Below are 19,201 nucleotides of genomic sequence, written 5' to 3'. Positions count from 1 at the left end.
TCATTCAAAGATGTTTTTACCATCATAAGCCATGATTATGTCCAAAACTATGCCCAAAGCATTTTCAGTTTCCAAGGTGCTCAATCCTTTTTCCCTCAGAGAGATATCATCATACCCAAATGATAGAAATTAGTTTTTAAGGCCTCATCATCAAATGTGTGTGAAGGAGTCCTCCGCCGACTGGAGTTAGAACTGAGGAGCAAAAGAAAATGACATTCTTAAACTGACCCCAAAAACATTCGACACAAACCTACAGTCGAACATACTCTGAGAGGAGACAGATTTTTAGACAGGACCAATTACCCCATTGCCCCATACAGTTCCACCACAGTTCTATTTATCCCACTCTGATCACAGTTTCAGGTCAGTGAACAGAGCAGCAGGAGGCCAGGATCCATTCACAAAGACACAGAGATGACTGACTCCTGCAGGAGATGGACCAGGAAACAAACAGTCCCCGACAGGACTTTAAACTGATTGTAGACATTCATCACAGAGCAGGAGCCAGTTTTAAACTAAAACCCGAAACCAAAATATTAGTTTATTAATATATTTGTTGAGATATTTTAGTTGAAAATCTTAAGGTGGTGCGAAAAGATCACCAAAGTCATTAGGATTTATTCAATATCTGTACAAAATCTAATGTCATCCATGTCGTGGTAGTTGAGATATTTTGAAACTGCCATCTCTAGAGCCAGCGAGTTAGTGTGTGGAGGGTTTCACTGGCGGTGCTTGACCTCATGACCTCAGTATTTCTAATATCCAGATCACAGCCCTGTGGTAAACAGTAGCCTATGAAGATGGCACATGCATTTCAAGCTTTGTATGTCACTACAAGAACAACTCATTTCTCAACCTAATATCAACTCTTTCTTATTCTCTCTGCTTTCTGTTCAGCATCTTCCCCACCAGGTGGCGACAGAAGCCAAGGACAGCGGGCTGCTATCCATGGTGCTGAAGGAGAAAGTTAAAAATGGTTGTCAATGTTAATTTAGCATTAACGACCATTTTTGTCCAACAAATGCACACTGAAATATCTTTATTTATTTATTTGTAGGCCTTTAACTTAGCATTTAAGTACATTTACGGAAGTACTGTACTTTACCTCAATATTTTCCTCTATTGCCACTTTATACATTTACTCCAGTTTCTTCTACATTTCAGATGGAAATGTTGTCCTTTTGTTGGTGTTACATTCATCTGACAGTTGTAGTTAATTTGTAGATTGCGATTGAACATTTAAAAATAAACACATGCTACATTTTTGTAGCATGTGTGTGGAGATGGTTGTGGACTTCAGAAAGAATGCAGCCCCACCCGCCCCTCTCATCCTGTGTGACTCCCCTGTCGATGCTGTGGAGTCCTTCCGCTTCCTGGGCTCCATCATTTCCCAGGACCTCAAGTGGGAGCTGAACATCAGCTCCATCACAAAGAAGGCCAAGCAGAGGATGTTCTTCCTGAGGCAGCTGAAAAAATTAAACCTGCTAAAGAAAATGATGGTGCAATTCTACACTGCCATCGTTGAGTCCATCCTCTGCTCTCCGTCTGGCACGCTGCAGCCACTGCCAAGGACAAGGCCAGGCTGCAGCGCATCATCCGCTCTGCTGAGAGAGTGATTAGTTGCAATTTGCCGTCCCTTGTTCGCTTCCAGGACTCTGAAGCGAGCTAGGAAGATTTTCGCTGACCCCTCTCACCCTGGACACAACCTGTTCGAGTCCCTTCCCGCTGGCAGGAGGTTGAGGTCCATCAGGACTAAGACCTCACGCCACACCAACAGTTTTTTCCCGTCGGCAGTCGGGCTCATCAACAGAGCCCGGGTCCCCCACTGACTGATTCTGTCACCCCCAGGACTATTTTTCGGACTATTTTTTCACCCCCAGGACAATTTTTCAGAATTTTTTTCACCCCAGGACTATTTTTCTGACTATTTTTTCATTCTTTTCTTTCCTCTTACCGGTCACTTCCCTGCACACTTCATATTTAAACACTCATGCCACTTAACATACACTTTAACTTAAACACACGTCACTTTAACATACACTTGCATTAACGTTATCTGTTTGTCTGAGCACTTTATCTTATACTTGATTTAATATCATTGCACTGTTGTTGTCATTGATTGTTGTTTGTCTCGTCTAACGTCTCGTGTCTAATGTTTGCACCTTCCGCCTAGAAAAATGTCTTGTTTGTGTAAACATTCCTGGCAAATAAACGGTTTCTGATTCTGATTCTGATTCTGATTGAAATATAACACATTGTTGAAGATTAAACTGATTCAACAATAAATACATTCCCCCTCAAAGCCTTTCACCTGGTTTCAAAGAGGACAAACTATCCAATAATAATTTATAAAGATTTTTCCCAATAATGAAACCAAATGTAGAGAACTGAGTTTTTTCTTCGTTTTGGTCCCGTAAACCTTCTCATGTCCCCTCTGATTTCTCTTCAGATTTTGGAAGGCCCTGGCCCTTAGGTTGGAAACCACTAAACCACTACGAACCAAATCACTATACATCTATCAAAATGATAGTGTATCAGGAACATTTTTCTGCAAAACAAGTACTTTTACTTTGCTACTTTAAAGTACATTACACACACCACAAAAATATCATAGAATATAACATGATGCATCACTCTGTTTAAAACCACCAAACACATATTCAGATGTATCACAGGTAACAGGTATCAGACATGTTTACTGCAGATTTAATAATTTCCAAGATGATTAAAGTGGTTATCCGAGTTGAGCTATTGTCACATTTTAAATTAAAATACATTTGTATTCAATTCAAGAGATAAAAAGAGGAATAGTGCCAAAGGAACATATACATGTGGAAGCAAAGGTCATCTTATCAATATCGAACTAATTACATTTATGACCATTAAAAGAACAGAAAGTTCATGCAAAATGAACCGAGATTTCTATGTGTTCATTTTTGTATGGAAAGACACGGAGGGTGAGAATAATAGAGTGGGTGCGGGGGTCGTTTTGGGATGAAGGAAGAACAGAAGTGTATGCAGTTGCATTCAGAGCTGTGAAAAACATTATTATTTTTTTTTTTTTGGCATTTTACTTTGATGGCCGTTTTTCTCAGAAGTTTATTTCCCCACCCACACATTGGGGAGGAAATACTTTTGAGAATGAACAAGTCTGCAGCCATTTTGTTCTTTGAAATCACATTTGGCAACAGAAGAGTCTGGAAAATCAAATTGGTTTAAGAAGCATATTGTCATCCGTGTTATCTAATGCTTTGATACAGGAGAACTCAATTAGCATTTATATTAGAAAATGATTTTGAGCCCATTGGCACCATCTGATGCACAAGCAAACATGTCTCCATGTGTGAAGCAGAGACCTTTATCAAATTATAGGTTTGAGACATTTTGAACATTAAACCATACGGGTTTGACCTCTTTTAGTTAAAATGACCACTGAAGGTCAGGGGCTATTCTTGTCTTATACTGTTTCACTTCACTGATCATTGTCATACCCGGGCCGTGAAACATGACAAAAACACACAGACACAAAATAAATCAGAAATCAACAGTGTTCATGTTGGTGTGCTTGGACATTGCAGGAGGGTCACAGGCGCTGGGAGTGGGGAGGGCGAAGCTGGAGCCTTTACACCCTGTGGAGCACTGGGCCAAGGGGCTCCAGATCTGGCTTTGGGACTGCAACCAGGCTCCTCTGAGTTCATTGATGCAGCACACGCAAAGAGGAAGCAGGGTCCGTCACACCACAGTATACCAGCAGAGTAGTCCTATATGTCACGTGCACAGCATGGGGTACAGCATTGGGGACATGAGCAGCCTGAGGTATGATAGGTTTATGTGTATTGGCACATTGTTACATAGAGTGCAGTTCATTGTTGTAATGGAGTACTGAATCATGTATAGACATGATTTCATGATGAGACTTCTAGAGTTAATACTGAAGTGAAAACAGCGTCCGAGACAGCTGAAGATGTCCTGTTCCAATGCAACTGTCATAAATAGTAAAGGACACCAAAGACAACATGTAACTATATGATAGGACAAGCTAATGGGTCATTTCATAATTTACAAATGCAGCCTGTCTCTTTATACGAACTTCAAACTATTTCCACTATAGTATCTAAAACACGGTCCACCCGAATGTACCCTGAAGAAACGATAACTCCAAATCCTATCAAGGGGACCACTTTGTGTCCGCGTGAACATTTTACAGAACACTTGTGCATATGTGCCAATACATTCATACATTTAGGAGAGTTTACATCTCAACAATAAGGTTGAAATAGATCTGTCTATTCCCTGTCGATATTGTTTCTCTCCACAGAGCGCGTACAGCCTGTAGCGCGTAAAATGACGCGAGCAGCAGCAGAAGTCACATAGTTTATAAAGTCAGTCCCCAAACGCACCAGGATACAGCAGACTCTCCTGTTGAACACATCCGTCCTCTCCCTGTAGACTTCGCCCTCGTTATGAGCCCAGAGGACAGCAGGGTTCTGCTTCTCAACGTTTCCACAGGTGAGCAGCACCACTACCACATCTGGCTCCCTGGCATCTCCATCGCTGCGGTCTACGGGATCATCATCGTCGTGGGTCTGGTGGGAAATGTCACGTTACTGAGGACGTGTCTGATGGTGAAGTCCATGCGCACGGTGCCCAACTTGTTCCTGTCCAGTCTGGCTCTGGGGGACGTGCTGCTGCTGGTGACGTGCGCCCCGGTGGACGCCAGCCGGTACCTGGTGGACAAGTGGCTCTTTGGCCGCGTTGGATGCAAAGTGATTCCGTTCATCCAGCTCACCTCGGTGGGAATCTCCGTGTTCACCCTCACCGCGCTCTCCGCTGACCGGTAGGGTGCTTACGCAGAAAAAAATGGAAATTATGAGATAGAAAGTCGAAATTATGAGATAAAAAGTCATCATTATGAGATAGTAAGTGCATGTGCTTCAGTGGCGCTGACTTTTTCTTTCTTTCTTTTTCACCAGAAATCTTAGAGACATTTGATATTATGACTTTTTATTTAAATGTTTTTTTTACTGGCGTAAATGGGCTTTCATAATGTTCTCCCTGTAATCAGGGAGAGGTCTTCTGACCATTTACCATTTCTTTGTTCAGTTTTGAAATCTACAGCATTGCAAGTCAATTTGAGCTGTTTAGTTTATTTTTCTTCCACCATATTATTTTTAGCTCTGTCACATACAAAACACATAGGCTGCTGGGAAGCTTATTCTCTGGCCCATCTCTGGATCCTAGCTCATGACTTTAAAACGTGTCTGCTCTCCATGGGAGGGTTGGGGCAGTGTTGTTTATTGTTTCTACCTCGTTATAAATAAACAACAAGTGAACAAAAAACAGACACGGGTTTTTCATAATTGAATAAGACCCACTGTGTGTCACTGAGTGAATGTTTTCTCAAGTGGCAGCCACTGAGAAACCCATTTTCTGCCCCCTGATCATATTCTGCTCCTCTGATAAATGCATTTAGATTTGGTATATCAGTGATTATGCCATAATTAGCCCCGCTGCGATAGCTTGATAATTAAGTTAGTCAGCTTGCTGCATTAGCAGTGCTGACCGCCACAGAAACGAAGACTGGGAAGACAGCAAATTGCCATATATCAGTAATCTAAAAAATATAATAATTGTACAAGTGTTTTCTTTTTCTCAAAGAAATCTGTGAACAGGTGACTTTGTAAGGTGTTTCAATTTAGAATGCAATTTAGTTTTTTTCAATTTAAATGATTACTTATTTCTAGCCACAGTGTCCCAACTGTTCCAGGGAGGCAGAATTTCCTTGTACAATTACCAAATTGAGCCTTTCACATTTTGGTTGTACTCTCTGTAAATCTTGATACATTGTTTGCAGACACCACATCTGCCGGGGGATACAATTATTGTAATTACTGTTTAAGTAGTCCGTGGTAGTCTGTGATTGAAGGTTACTTTGAGTCAATAAGAGTCTCCCAGCCGACATCGCTCTCTCCTACTTAACAATTAAATTGTATTTTCTGTCCTTTTCACAACATAATGGTGTAGATGCTGCTCCTTCTCCAGACTGAATGTATATAAAAGGAGCAATACGAAAGGATCCAAAAGCTCTTCAGCAGCTCTTAGCTTCTGGGAGCAAAACAACCCAAATATGTAACAGTTAAGATTAATAAACCGTCCTCATGATCTGTAACTCATCCTCGGTAATATCATCTAGGTTCCTGTGTCCTTTCATTCAAAGCCTAATTGAAATTTTCTCATCTACAGTATATAATCTACGGTCAGATAAATAACAAAGATCATCTGTCCTCCACAACACAATAACATCTTTCTGCAGCTGCCTTTAAATACGTGCATGATGAAGAAGCTTATAATGAGGCGATGAGTCCTTCCATACAGTGGCAAAACAAGTTGCAGTGATGCTCTTTTCTCTGTTCAGGTACAAAGCAGTAGTCAGACCTCTGGACGTCCACAGGTCCAGACCTACACTCAGTTTCTGTTTCCGAGCCGGGGCCATCTGGCTGCTCTCTCTGACTCTGGCGATTCCTGAAGCTGTCTTCTCCGACCTGCACACCTTCACCACCAGCGACACCAATGAGACGTTTGTGACCTGTGCGCCCTTCCCCCATGCCGGAGAGATGCACCCAAAAATCCACTCAACCGCCTCCTTCTTCATCTTCTACATCATCCCCCTCCTCGTCATATCTGTGTACTACTACTTCATCGCTCGCAGTCTGATCCGGAGCTCTGTGGACATCCCTGCTGAAGGACAGCTGCACCTCCAGAGACAGGTCTGATTGGAGGTTCCTTTATATTGATTTATCTTATTGACAGTGTTGATCTATTGAATTGATCTATACATCAAAACTCACTAACAATGATAACTTTACTGAGTTCACCATCTTAACAATAACATTGAAAATTAGCAGCACAGCTGATACTGATTGAAATGTACTGATTGAAATGTTATTTATTTGTAGGGGGAATGTCTATACTAAATGGTATTAATGGTGGAATTATATTGCAATTGTATCAACAAAATAGTTGTGGTTCAATTTCATTAGTAGAACAAGCAGCAAACACAAAACAATGAACACAACTGGAATATGAGGCTACTCACATTTTCATTGTTGTAAAATTAGGCGTTTTGCTAGCAGTAAAGACATAATTGTTAAGCTGCTGTTGGCGCTATAGGGGAAAGGGATCACCAGGGTCATTGGGATTCATCCTCTGGGAACCATGAATGTCTGTACAATTGTAGAAGCTGATCTCTTTCTTCTCTTCTGTCAGATCAAGTCCAGAAAGCGTCTGGCCAAAACTGTGCTGGTGTTTGTCGGCTTGTTTGCCGTCTGCTGGCTGCCCAGTCACGTGGTCTACCTGTACCGCTCCTACCACTACGACCAGGTGGACACGACGCTGGGCCACTTCATCGCCAGCGTGTGCGCCCGTATATTGGCCTTCACCAACTCCTGTGTGAACCCATTTGCCCTCTACCTGATGAGCAAAAGCTTCAGGAAACACTTCAACAAGCAGCTTCTGTGCTGCACTTCTCCCAGACGCTTGTACAGTCAGAGCAGTGGGAGCACAAACATAACCACCGTCTGAAAGCGACTGTGTCCCTCTGCTTTGGTCAACCTGTTGCAATCATTTGGCCTTGTTGTCAAGTCATTCCATATGCCTATCTTCATAATCACTTCTCATTTACCTTTTGTTTGCCAAAACACCTTGAAATAATGTAATATGAGTATAATAAGTGTTCAGCTGTCAACTATCCTCGTGGAAGCCCCGGTCGTGCACAGAACAAAGATATTCACATTTACATGAATACAGTGAATGTATTTGTGTAGCAATGTGCTACATGTACTGTAAACATAATATTTACCTTTGATAAAGTCACCATAGAATATTTGCCACAAAATGACATCCTTAAAAACAAACACCTCCTCACTGTGGGTAACACCATTTCGTAGATATTTATGATTTATACATGTACGTCTGACAGATGAATGGATCATTTTGCATGTGATGGCTCAAATGATGAAAGAGTGCTTAAAAGTTGTGAAAAGCAAAACAATTTCACTGAGAATCAATAAATAATTTTGACGTGCAAGGTTATTGTGCAAATTGTAGACAATTGTACTTACTCTTTGCACATGTGCCAGAACACGTGCAATTTGTTTGAATTAATGAGATAATAAAATCAACAAATTGTTTAGAAAAAATCTTTAATATTTCTTTACTGACTGTAAAAAAAAATGTATTTGATCAACTGTTATTTGCGGTAGAAACCATGCATGAAAACCCAGCTGTCGGCTTTATTGTGCATATTTACTGTAAGATGGATACTGCTGGAAATAAAGCAGAAGGTTCCTCTGACATTTACGGTTTTAATTCTCTTAACAGCCACAGTTCTATTTAGTAGAAGTGTTACTGGCCTGATAAGAATGTTTGTCAAAATGTCAAGTTATTAGACTTTTCAAATGTCAAGTTATTAAAATGGTCGAATGTCAAGTTATTAGAATTGTCAAATGTCAAATTATTAGTAATGGTCAAATGTCAAGTTATTACAAATTTCAATTGTCAAGTTATTAAAATTGTAAAATGTTGAATTCTTTACAAAAAGATGTTTCTGTTAAATAATATGTGTTCGTAAATGGTCTGTTAGTTGGCTATTCTTTTGTATTTATAAGTGTTAGCAACCATTTGTTAATTTCTACATTTGTTTATTGTGTAATATGGACTGCAACTAAAATTGATTAGCAATATTGATTCAAATATTATTTTTGTTGTGAATAATCAATAATTGTTTAGTCTTCTACAAAATGTCACAGTTTTCCAAAGCCCAAGCAACCAATAGTCGAAAACAAAACAAAAATATTCTTTCACAGTGATATAACACATATAAAAGGACTTAAAAAACAAAAAGAAAACTGTGAATATGCATCATTCTTAGCCAGACTTGCCCCGTGGCTGTCGGGCGTTCTTCACTTCTCATTTCAATAACTCTCGGATGAATTGCCATGATCTTTAGTCCAGACATGTATGCCCCCCTCGGGATGAATTGTACTAACTTTGGTGATCCTCTGGTTATTCATCTAGCTCCATCTTCAGGTATAAAATGTAAATTTGTCCAATAAATGATTTACAAAAATAATGATACTCCCATCAGCCTCAACCGTGAGCATGCTAAACATGCTAAATTTAGATGATGAACAAGGTAAACATCTCCTCTTAAATATCAGCATGTTAGCATTGTCACCTTGATCATGTAAACACAAGCATGTTCACTCAAAACATTGCTTCACAGAGCATCTAGCATGGCTGTAAACGTTGAGACTTGTTTCTTGTTAAAGTACCTGAAAGATTATTGACACTATTGCTGATTCATTTTTGTGTTGAATGACAAATGGTCTAAGCTCTAATAATATATTGGAGATAGTAGTCTAACAGTGTAGTCACATGTAGTCACACTGTAAACTTGTTGTTTTGTATCATTTGTATTCACCATGAATATGTTGATATTTATGTTCAGTTGATCGTCTCCTCTGCTCGTCCCTTTTATGAGAGGGTTTTGTGATATATATATATATATATATATATATATATATATATATATATGTATATATATATATATATATATATATATATATCTGAATTGATTGGAATCACAGGTCTGTGGCTCTGCTGCATATCTGACCTTTAGACAACAGGTGAAATGAATGGAGCTCAACATTGAGGTATTATATTCATAGAATTATGAGTTGTATTACATTAGACCTCTTTGTATTTAACCTGCCCCCTCAGTATAAACCCACTGTGAGCCGTGGCTTCAGAGAAAATGTCAGATTGTTTAATCTCACGTGCCCTCTGTTTTCAACACCTTCAGAGGTCGCTTTGTACAAGATGAAATACTTTGTTACAGCTGCGGCATGTGTCCGCTGACTCCAGACAAAACAGCAGGAAATCCATCATCACCCACACAAACAAACACCCAGAATCACAACATATATCCCTGTTTCTGAACTTTTGCTGAAGGCTTTTCTTTGCCGTTTAGGTAAAGAAACGTCAAGTTAAATCAGATCAAACAAGATCTTTCGGGGCTCTGTAGAGGTGACCTTTCGGGGTGGCATTTGAAGACTGGAAATTAATTCCCCTTCAGCAGCGCCGCCTACAAAACTCCATCCCTCAGTTCATCAGATAATTTTTGTTTTGCTGCTGTTTTTAAAGTTTCACATACTTGCTTGACTCTGCCTTCTCCTTCAATCCTTAAATGTATCAGATTTGACCGTGTTACACAATCTGGGCTTATTCTTAACAGGTCTTTGTTTGTTTTGAACCTATTGTGTAAGTCCCTAAACTTTAAAAACGATATAAAACACTAAGCTTAATTCACAAAATGGTTTCCGCTATCTTGCTGTTTCCTTATTTAAAGTCCATCGATTACTCTTTTGACTGATGGTATAATAAAGGATGTGACCTTTGAAGAAAATTGAATAAGTTTGGGCTGGCAGATATGAATATACTGGTCAAAGAATATGGGCAGAGAGGATCCTCAGTTCAGTGGATTTTATTGTAGGAAGCGCAGAGGATAGACATGTGTGCAGGTATAGCAGGATGACTATAAGGGCGATCCCCATAGCAATGTAGAAGAAACTCCCCTTGCAAGTACTCAAATGATTTCAACCAGGAGACTAATGTTTGGGATTGCAGTTTGCGTCCCATAGTTTTGCTGAGTTATTCAGAAGTCACATGTTCTACATATTTGTTACGTTGTGTTTTACTTTGTTTATGCTTAATTCTTAAGTGCAACCAAGATGATTCTTCCTAAACCATTTTGGAATAATGTAAAATCCATGTACACGAAATGGAAAGCATTTCATTAAAAGTATAACAAATATAAAACCTGATACAACTACATTTCTGCAATACGAATATCTTGGAACTTGCAAGGCTTTTATCTAAATCCCATTTCTCTGAGTTGGATGTCATTTTTCACTTGCCTTGCTAGTCAGGGACAAGGCTCACATATGTAGGACACATCAGTATATGTGGCACACAAAGAGCCTCAGCAGGGCAGAGATGGATCATAGAGGAGAAAGTCCTTCATCCTGTGAGGGAGGAAGAGGCTTCACTTTGCCGGTGTTCTGGATTAAAACCAAGGAAAAGTATCCTGAGATTGCCAAAAAAAGCACGAAAACCTGCTTCCATTTCAACATCCTGTCTTTGTGCAGCGCGTTATAAGTTAAGCAGTAGACTGGACATAGCGGTTTAGTTAGGAGTAGACTGGACATAACGAACACACAAACATAAAAAAAATAAAACAAAAATACGTGTATAATCAACATACGTGTTTAATCAATGTATAAGTGTATAATCAACGTACGTCATACGTCAAACACAAACATAATCAGGGAGGAGATACGTTTCTGAACAAACGTAATTGGGAATGCGTATTAGTTCTGGGGGGACGTAATTTGTAGGAGACAGGGTTGGAATTTTGGCAAAGGAAGACTGGCATGGTGATTTTCAAAGGGGTCCCTTGACCTCGCAGCTCAAGATATCTGAATTGAAGGGGTTCTATTTCTATCCAATTCTTGGGATCTTAATGTGATATTTTGGAGGGATTTTTCTTCATCTTTTTAATTTCTTTTGTGGTAAGATACTGTTTAATTTATCACCATATCTGTGTAACAACTGGTATCAACCCAGAAATTGGGAGACCTTAATTTAATAAATCAAATGAATCATCAGTGTCCCAGCGTTCAGATTATGTTCACCACTTCTATGTGGCATAAACTATTGACAAAAAACGGGTCTAAATCGAATTTCACCATTGCTTTTTACACAAGCAAAAGGTTTTAGGCCGATAGCATGAGTGTAAAATCGTGCTCATTGCTTAGAGTTACTCTGCTCAGATGATGATTCTGGCAACGAGGACGTGCTGGACATGGACTACACTGAAGCGGAGGCTGAGAACCTGAAGAAGAACGCTGAGGTACCAACGTGTGCCCTATGATTGTAAACCAGTGTACGTCAGTGATGTGTACGATATGAAGAAGTAGTCATGGCCTACGTACAACGACCTGGACGTGTCGTACACAGAGGAGGTCGCTGTACAGCGAGACCGGGGCCGCAGTGGCTACATCCTTTTCTACATGCATAAGTGAGTGTCTTTTTTCCTCAGCTTATGAGCCCATACGCTCGATCCTTAATTCACCGCCTCAATCTGTCTGGGGTTTTTCTTTGTTACGCACAGAGTTGGTGCACTGTTGTGTGTTGGATGAATTATGATTGCTTAGAATCTTTAAGCTGCATCGTCAACCATAGAGGGGTGAAACATATATAGAAACGTATATTGTGATGTGCGTTTGTGTCGGTGGGCATTACGTGAGCGTTTGCTCTGACGTGTTTTTACCTCCTGTGTCCTCAGGGATGTGTTTGAGCAGCTGTCTGAAATGGAGAGATCTGGAGTTAACACCACTTCAGAGGCAGCTCCTGCAATCCCTCTGCATGCTACGTCTTCGGACAGGCGCCCACATTCACACCCTTAGCTGAACCCTAGTAGTTGGAGCTCTCCTCTGAACAACCTTTAGTACTACTGGTTGCCGTCCTTAAGATACCAGAAATGCAGTTAAAAATGTTCAGGGGATCAAATTTTGCCTCCATGTAAAAACTTTTATAAATATATATACAAGCTTTACTTTGAAAGCTGTACAACGTCCTTGCCACTGGTGTAGATGCTGCCAAATCCTCCTGTATTTAGCTGGCATGGCCTAGGATTGTAGTTTAAAGACACTTCTTTAACAACATGCACCATGGTAGTGTTAAGTATTCAGTTTAGTGCACATGTGCAGGTTCAGTTTTGTTCTAGAGGAACTGATGTAATGTATCCCGTTGTTGTTGTTGAACAGAAGTAAAGCTTTAAACAGGAACCTTCGTCACTGGATTCACTGATTTAACAGGTAGTGAAGATTCCAAACTATCAACCATCCTTCCCACTGCCATATGTCAGTCTCGACATGAATTTATTTTCTTATGGATTCTGGCGAATGTAATTGGACATTGTCTAACGAACAAAGATTATTTTGATTAAACCGCCACCTCTGCAGCACTTCCTGTTCTCACCTCATCTACTGCCCTGTGGCAGTCAACATGGAGTTTGAGGAGCAGCACACCATCACCTGCAAAGGGTGAGGTCTGTCTCCTGCTTGGTCACCTGAATTTGTCCTTGCAATGTGTCTTTTATAATGTATTTGACAATAACTGATGGTGACGCTGGAAAAAACACATGTTCATTCATACTTTCATGTTGTTTTGCAGATGTGGCAATGTAGTGACCAAGCGAGAGCAGTACCATGATTTGTCCATCGACGAAAGAAAACCCTCCCACTTCGCTCTATTCAGGATGCTCTGGATCTCTTTTTCAGGGTAAGAATTTCTACTCTTTCTATCAACATATATACAACATTCCTCTTTGTTCTCCTTGCAAGATTGTTACATAAGTGTAGTAAGCAACAGACCTCAACTAGATGTATAACAATTAACCGCGTCCTGATAGAAGTTACTTTTTTAACTTTTGCAGATGGAGGAAATATAGTACTCGTGCGGAAAGTGCAACAGGAAATCAACGACTATGATACATCAATTCAGCAAACTACCCAGGTATTTACACACGGGCTATTGGGAGTGCAATGCAAATTCACAATGCAAAGATGTTACGTTCCTGTAAGCATCCATTGATGACTAGTAGAATAAAAGAAGCACTTGACAAACAAAGAAATGATGTTCTGATTTGTGATGGATCTTTTCTTATTTGGAGTAATGAAAATGTGAAAGCTCCATGGCAGCCAGATCACTTTGAGGCCAGATTTAGAGTCTACGCAATTTGTCTTTTTTGTTTATTCCGTCGTCTTATTGGGAAATAAGCAATTAATAACAACATGAAGCAATTTCAGAAAAATTAAAAACAAAATATAAATATATCATATTGTCAGTACTTCATTAGTCAGTACGGCTGGTGTAACGGTTTGCGCCGATACGAAATATACTCGGGTGGTTTGTTGACTAAGTCCAGTAAATGTCGTTAATAAGGGACTATACGGTATAGTGTAAAGGTACACTAAGTCTATTTTATTTCCAGTATAGATTATTACCCAGCTCTGGTGACATGTTACAGAAAAAAATCCTCCTTTCCCCCCTTCTTCCTCTTTTTGCAACCAAAACCATTGTTTTTGCACTTAAATTATTATTATTAAAAAATAAATTCTCCTTTCTGAATACATAAATATGGTAATATTTGTGCCAAAATAAAAACATTACAATTGTCTTGGTGTTCTTTGAATTTAATTTAGGTGTAGCATGTTGACTAGAACATAATTAATAGCCAAAACAAACTTACCCTATGAGCATCCAAATCAAACTGGATACTTTACAAAGTAATGGTATTTCTTAAGCAAACAGGAAGGGAGCTCAACGGGTTTATACGGCAGTGTAGTCTTTTGTTGGGAAGACATTCTGCCTGCTTCAGGAATACCATGACACACCACTTCCATTCCTCAGTGTCCACAAATAGCCTCATTAGCTGAGGAGCAGGCAACAGAGGTCAAGCAAGCAAACAAAAATATGTTTTAATTTTTTTATTTTCTAACATATAGCCTTCAGCAGACACTGAGACAAGTGACATCACTGAAGGCAACACCAGATTCTGCACAGCTCTCACTGAAACCATAAAATGTATACAACTTTGTACATGCAGTAGCATCACCTGTAGACAGACTTCCCAGAGATCCCCTTTGAAAACATTTTGGAATAATGCAAAATCCAAGTACACGAAATGGAAAGCATTTCATTAAAAGTATAAAAATACAAGACACAATTAAGTTTCTGTAATATGAATATCTTGGACTTTGCAACGCTTTCATCAAAGTCCTGTTTCTCTGAGTTTGGATGTCTTTTTTGCCTTGCCTTGTGTAGTGTTTTTTAAGCTTAGTTTGTCACATTTGGACTTGCACATCTATGTAAAATAAATTGTTTATGTGTAAATTACAATGCATGAAATATGATAATTAATAAGGGATATTATTACAAAAGATTTGTAATTGTATGCACATTACGGTCATTTTTATTACTGTATAATGATGTCCATGTGTACATTGCAATGCTTAAGATGAATTATTGTTTATCAGGTCACAGAGTCACTAGTTTGTTGAGGATCACATGAACTCTGTACTGGAGAGTGCAGAGGTCATTTACACACAGACAGTGGTTGAGGGTTTTACAAAGGAGCATTTGGTCTTAAGGAACAAAGAGAATGGACCACCTGTGGTTCGTCCTGTGGTTTATGACAAGAGATAAGGAACTGGACAGTGATTGGATTTGCATTTCAGCCAGCAGAGGTGAAGAGTTTATGACTGTGAGCTGTAATACGATTCTCATGAGCTGTAACATATAGAACTGAATAACAATTCCTTCTAGGTCAAATATTGGGTTAGTAAACAGAGGAGGGCGGAGTGAGGACTTCAGGTACCGGAAAACATGAATGTTATGGAGCCACCTTCAAAACCTGCGCCAGCTGAGTATATGTACACTGTATCACCATTTGAACTTTAATTAAACCATTTATTATAACTCTTTGATATTTCTGTATTTCTTCTCTGCCATGTGCACCCGAGGTTCTAGGGATACTCTTCACTTGCTAGTCAGGGACAAGGCTCACATGTGAAGGATACCTCAGTGGCACACAAAGAGCCTCAGCAGGGCAGAGATGGCTCATAGAGGAGAAAGTCCTTCATCCTGTGAGGGAGGAAGAGGCCAGAGGCTCTGTGGAGGCGACTCCTTCCCAGACTTTGGCGAATACAGATCCGACAGAGCTGAGACAGAGAGCACGGACCTGGGCAGAAAAAGAAGTTTTGTTATACCTTAAAATAAATAAAATGGGTTTATGTATCTTACATGAATGTCCAGAACGTACCTTTTCTCTGCAGTGCACCTCTCACTGCGCTGTTTGCCGATGACAGATCCAGAGGAGTTTTTCCCTCTGCGTTCCTACAACACTCATCAGCCCCAAAGTCCAGAAGAAGATCCACAACGTTGGCTCCTCCTCCTCGAACTGCAGCATGTAAAGGACTGTCCTGCCCACACCCGATTCGTACGTCTGCTCCTACAAGTGCACACACACATAAATGGTCAAACACCCTGTAGCACGTAGCACTGATAAATACAGAGAAGACAATGAGAGACTCTATAATGTTTGATTTATTGTTCTGTACTACCTTGTTGTTCCTATGGTTAACACTCACTGCTTGCCCAATGTATTTTGGTTTAAGTAGCCTATCTTGAAAGGTGCTCTGAATATAATTCATATTTGTATCATTGTGAAATCTGCAGTGAAAAAAACAAGGCTTAAAACATGTTTTAAACATGTTTTCACTCCATACATTTGACTTTTTAGACCTAACAGCTCTCTGTAAACTATGATTGTTCCTGACTTGTTGTAACACTGCAGAGTTTGCAGATTACATTACCTGAGTGTAGCAGCACCCTGACACAGGCTGCAGCCCGGGCCATGCAGGCAGAATACAGCGGCGTCCCCACCACAGGGAACTCCATGTCGATGTGAGCTCCATACGACAGCAGCAGCTCCAGACACTCTCTGTGACCTGATGGAGAAACAACATCAGAATCTGTGCACTGACAAATCGTGTCTTTACACTCTGCACACTTTGCACACACACACACCTTTCTTAGCAGCCTCATGGATGGGTGATGCCAGCAGGCAGGGCGTGTGGATGGAGGCGCTGTGCTGCAACATGAGCCTGAGACAAGCAGCACTCCCGCTGCTACAAGAGTTGAACAGAGGTGTGGCGCCATCTGTTGATACCGTCTCCACCTACGGGGAGACATACAATGAAAATATGACAAAACTGGACACATTTTGGCAGCTCACGTAAGGCCACAAAATGCCTTATATAACTTTGTTCACATGTGCAGTAGTTCTCATTCAGACGTGTAAATAGTTGTTAATGTGAGTGGAGTTTCCTTTAAAAAAAAATGTTTTAAGAATGTTTTTTTCGAAAAGTTAGTCAAATGGATGAATTAAGGGCTGCTCTGTGGTGTAGTGGCTAGGACTGACTTCACAGCAAGAGGGGTTCGATCCCCAAACCCGGGTGGTTCATCTGTGTGGAGTTTGCGAGTGCTTTCCGTGGCATCATGGGTTCTCTGACTTCCTCCCACAGTCCACAGGCATGCAGCTCAGGTTAATTGGAAAGTCTAAACTGTCCGTAGGTGTGAATGTGAGTGTGAATGTCTCTATATGTGCTATGAGATAAACTGGCGACCTGTCCAGGGTCTAGCTCCCCCGCGGGCCTAAATAGGACAAGCGGTTTGGATAATGGAATAGATGAATGAAGTACAATATGTTTTTATTTATTTTTTTATGTCCCAATGTGTCTGAAGATGGCTTTACATGTCTGAGTCAAACTAGTCATACACAATGAAGATAATCCTTACTATCATGTATCTATTTTTTTGCTTTCATAGTCAATTTGTTTCTGATGCATTTAAAGTTGGCACAATAACATTTTACTGTATTCACAACTTTGTTGTCTAAAGTAGGCTAAAGCTGTAAATGTCTATTTTATGATTCTCTTTGGCCATCATCTGCATCCTGAAGTGTTTCTCCCTGGATAAATACCTCTACTGTGTATGATAACCAAATATATACATTTTTGTATTCCTAAAATAAACATAAACACTTTAAAAACATGCCCGTCTTTAAACTGAAAATACAATGTTCTTACATTTGCACCATTGTCCAGCAGGAACTTGGCACACGCATAATGGCCACCGAGGCAAGCTTCATGGAGAGGAGAGACTCTGTCCATGGTGAGCGTGTCGACATGGAAGCCCTGCAGGGGAGATCAGAGAGGATAACGCTGTCAGATACAACCATGACTGTGCTGTGCATCCTGTGCACACATCAGAGGAAACCCACGCTTACCTGAACGATGAGGCTTCTCATTTGGAGCAGCCTCCCTTGGTAGGCGGCCTCGTGGAGAGGAGTTCTGTCTGACCAGAAGTCTGAGACACAGAGAATAAGATCAGAAAATGTCTCCGTTCAGAAAACACACAGATGCGCTGGCCAAGTGATCCTGCATTGTGTTCATTGTAATGTTAAGATGACCTCATTTAAATAGATGTTTATCTGGTTTCTCAGGTTCACCCCAACCCCAAACACCAAACTTACTGAACAATACACACATTTTGCTGGCTACTGCAGAGCCCAGTGAACAATATTTACATGCAAAGTTCAAATCAAGAACCAAAACACTACGAGGACACTTACTTACATGCAAAGCTGAACCACACTGACTAGAAGGTTTGTACATTTTCTCATAAAGTAACAGAAGTATTCTAGTTGTTACTCTTATACTACCATAACGCAACCAAACTGAGCAGAAAGAGCTAAAAAAGACAAGGAAAAAAACTTACCAGCCATCAGTGAGTTGCATGCCAATCCCCCATAGATGTACAAGGGCCTCTGCCAAGGTTGTGAGCACAGGGGAACCTCTGTTTGAACCGCAGCCATCATGAACATGAAACAACAGAAGAGTCCTCGAAGACTGTCCAGGACTCAAGCTCGTCTAGGTAGATGCACAAACCTTAAATCGGCCTTCCTCCCTTTCTTATCTGGGTCCTTGGCCACCTCCCCCACATTGCCACCTCCCGCCCACCCTTGTCCCAGACCATGGATACAGTCTACAGTATATGCATAACAATGGTTCTTTGGATGGGCCTGTACTAACGATACACCTTCACTGAAGCACTGAAAGATGTGCATGCAAACAGCTACAAGGGAAAGGGACGACAAGCTTGGAGAAGTTTCAGTGTACATATACTGTGCTGGGTGATGGTGGACGGTTATCTATCTTCTGTTATAACATATTTTCAGCCCCTAAAATATTTCGCCAATCGTAGAAGTGTTACGATTACTGAAAATCAAAGAATTGACTAGAAATAAGCTCTACATGTAGGCATCTGTGACACTTTTAATACTTAACAAAGTCTTTTATTTTTTTGTTTTAGCTCTCTCCACGTGAAGTCATGAAGCAAGTTGTTTTTGCAGGCAGAATATAATGTTCAACCTCCAATCACGACGCTATGCAAATCCCCATTGTTGGCCCTAAAAGGCCTTGCCACCCCATCTCTATCTCCTCCTGTTTCACAG

General features: G+C 40.4%; 2 protein-coding genes across 2 annotated transcripts; one reads left to right on the top strand and one right to left on the bottom strand.

Annotated features, from left to right (window-relative positions):
- Positions 1-4,390: 4,390 nt before the first annotated feature.
- On the top strand, positions 4,391-7,581 carry LOC306748258 (gastrin-releasing peptide receptor-like; the record flags this gene model as incomplete). The annotated part of the gene is made up of 3 exons (XM_079231403.1): positions 4,391-4,837; positions 6,416-6,767; positions 7,267-7,581. Exons 1-3 carry the CDS (start codon positions 4,464-4,466, stop codon positions 7,579-7,581), a joined length of 1,041 nt encoding a protein of 346 aa, XP_079087529.1. The 5' UTR covers positions 4,391-4,463.
- An 8,144-nt stretch (positions 7,582-15,725) lies between these two features.
- asb11 (ankyrin repeat and SOCS box containing 11) lies at positions 15,726-18,562 on the bottom strand (the record flags this gene model as incomplete). The annotated part of the gene is made up of 7 exons (XM_079230924.1): positions 15,726-15,865; positions 15,947-16,135; positions 16,500-16,634; positions 16,714-16,864; positions 17,775-17,882; positions 17,975-18,054; positions 18,466-18,562. The coding sequence occupies 7 exons, from the start codon at positions 18,560-18,562 to the stop codon at positions 15,726-15,728; spliced, it is 900 nt and encodes a 299-aa protein (XP_079087050.1).
- Between the last annotated feature and the right edge of the window lie 639 nt (positions 18,563-19,201).

Source organism: Taurulus bubalis (assembly GCF_910589615.1).
Source record: "Taurulus bubalis genome assembly, chromosome: 15".
Classification (NCBI taxonomy): Eukaryota; Metazoa; Chordata; class Actinopteri; order Perciformes; family Cottidae; genus Taurulus; species Taurulus bubalis.
The sequence above is the reverse complement of the archived record's forward strand: the minus strand, read 5'-3'. Positions and strand labels throughout refer to the sequence as shown.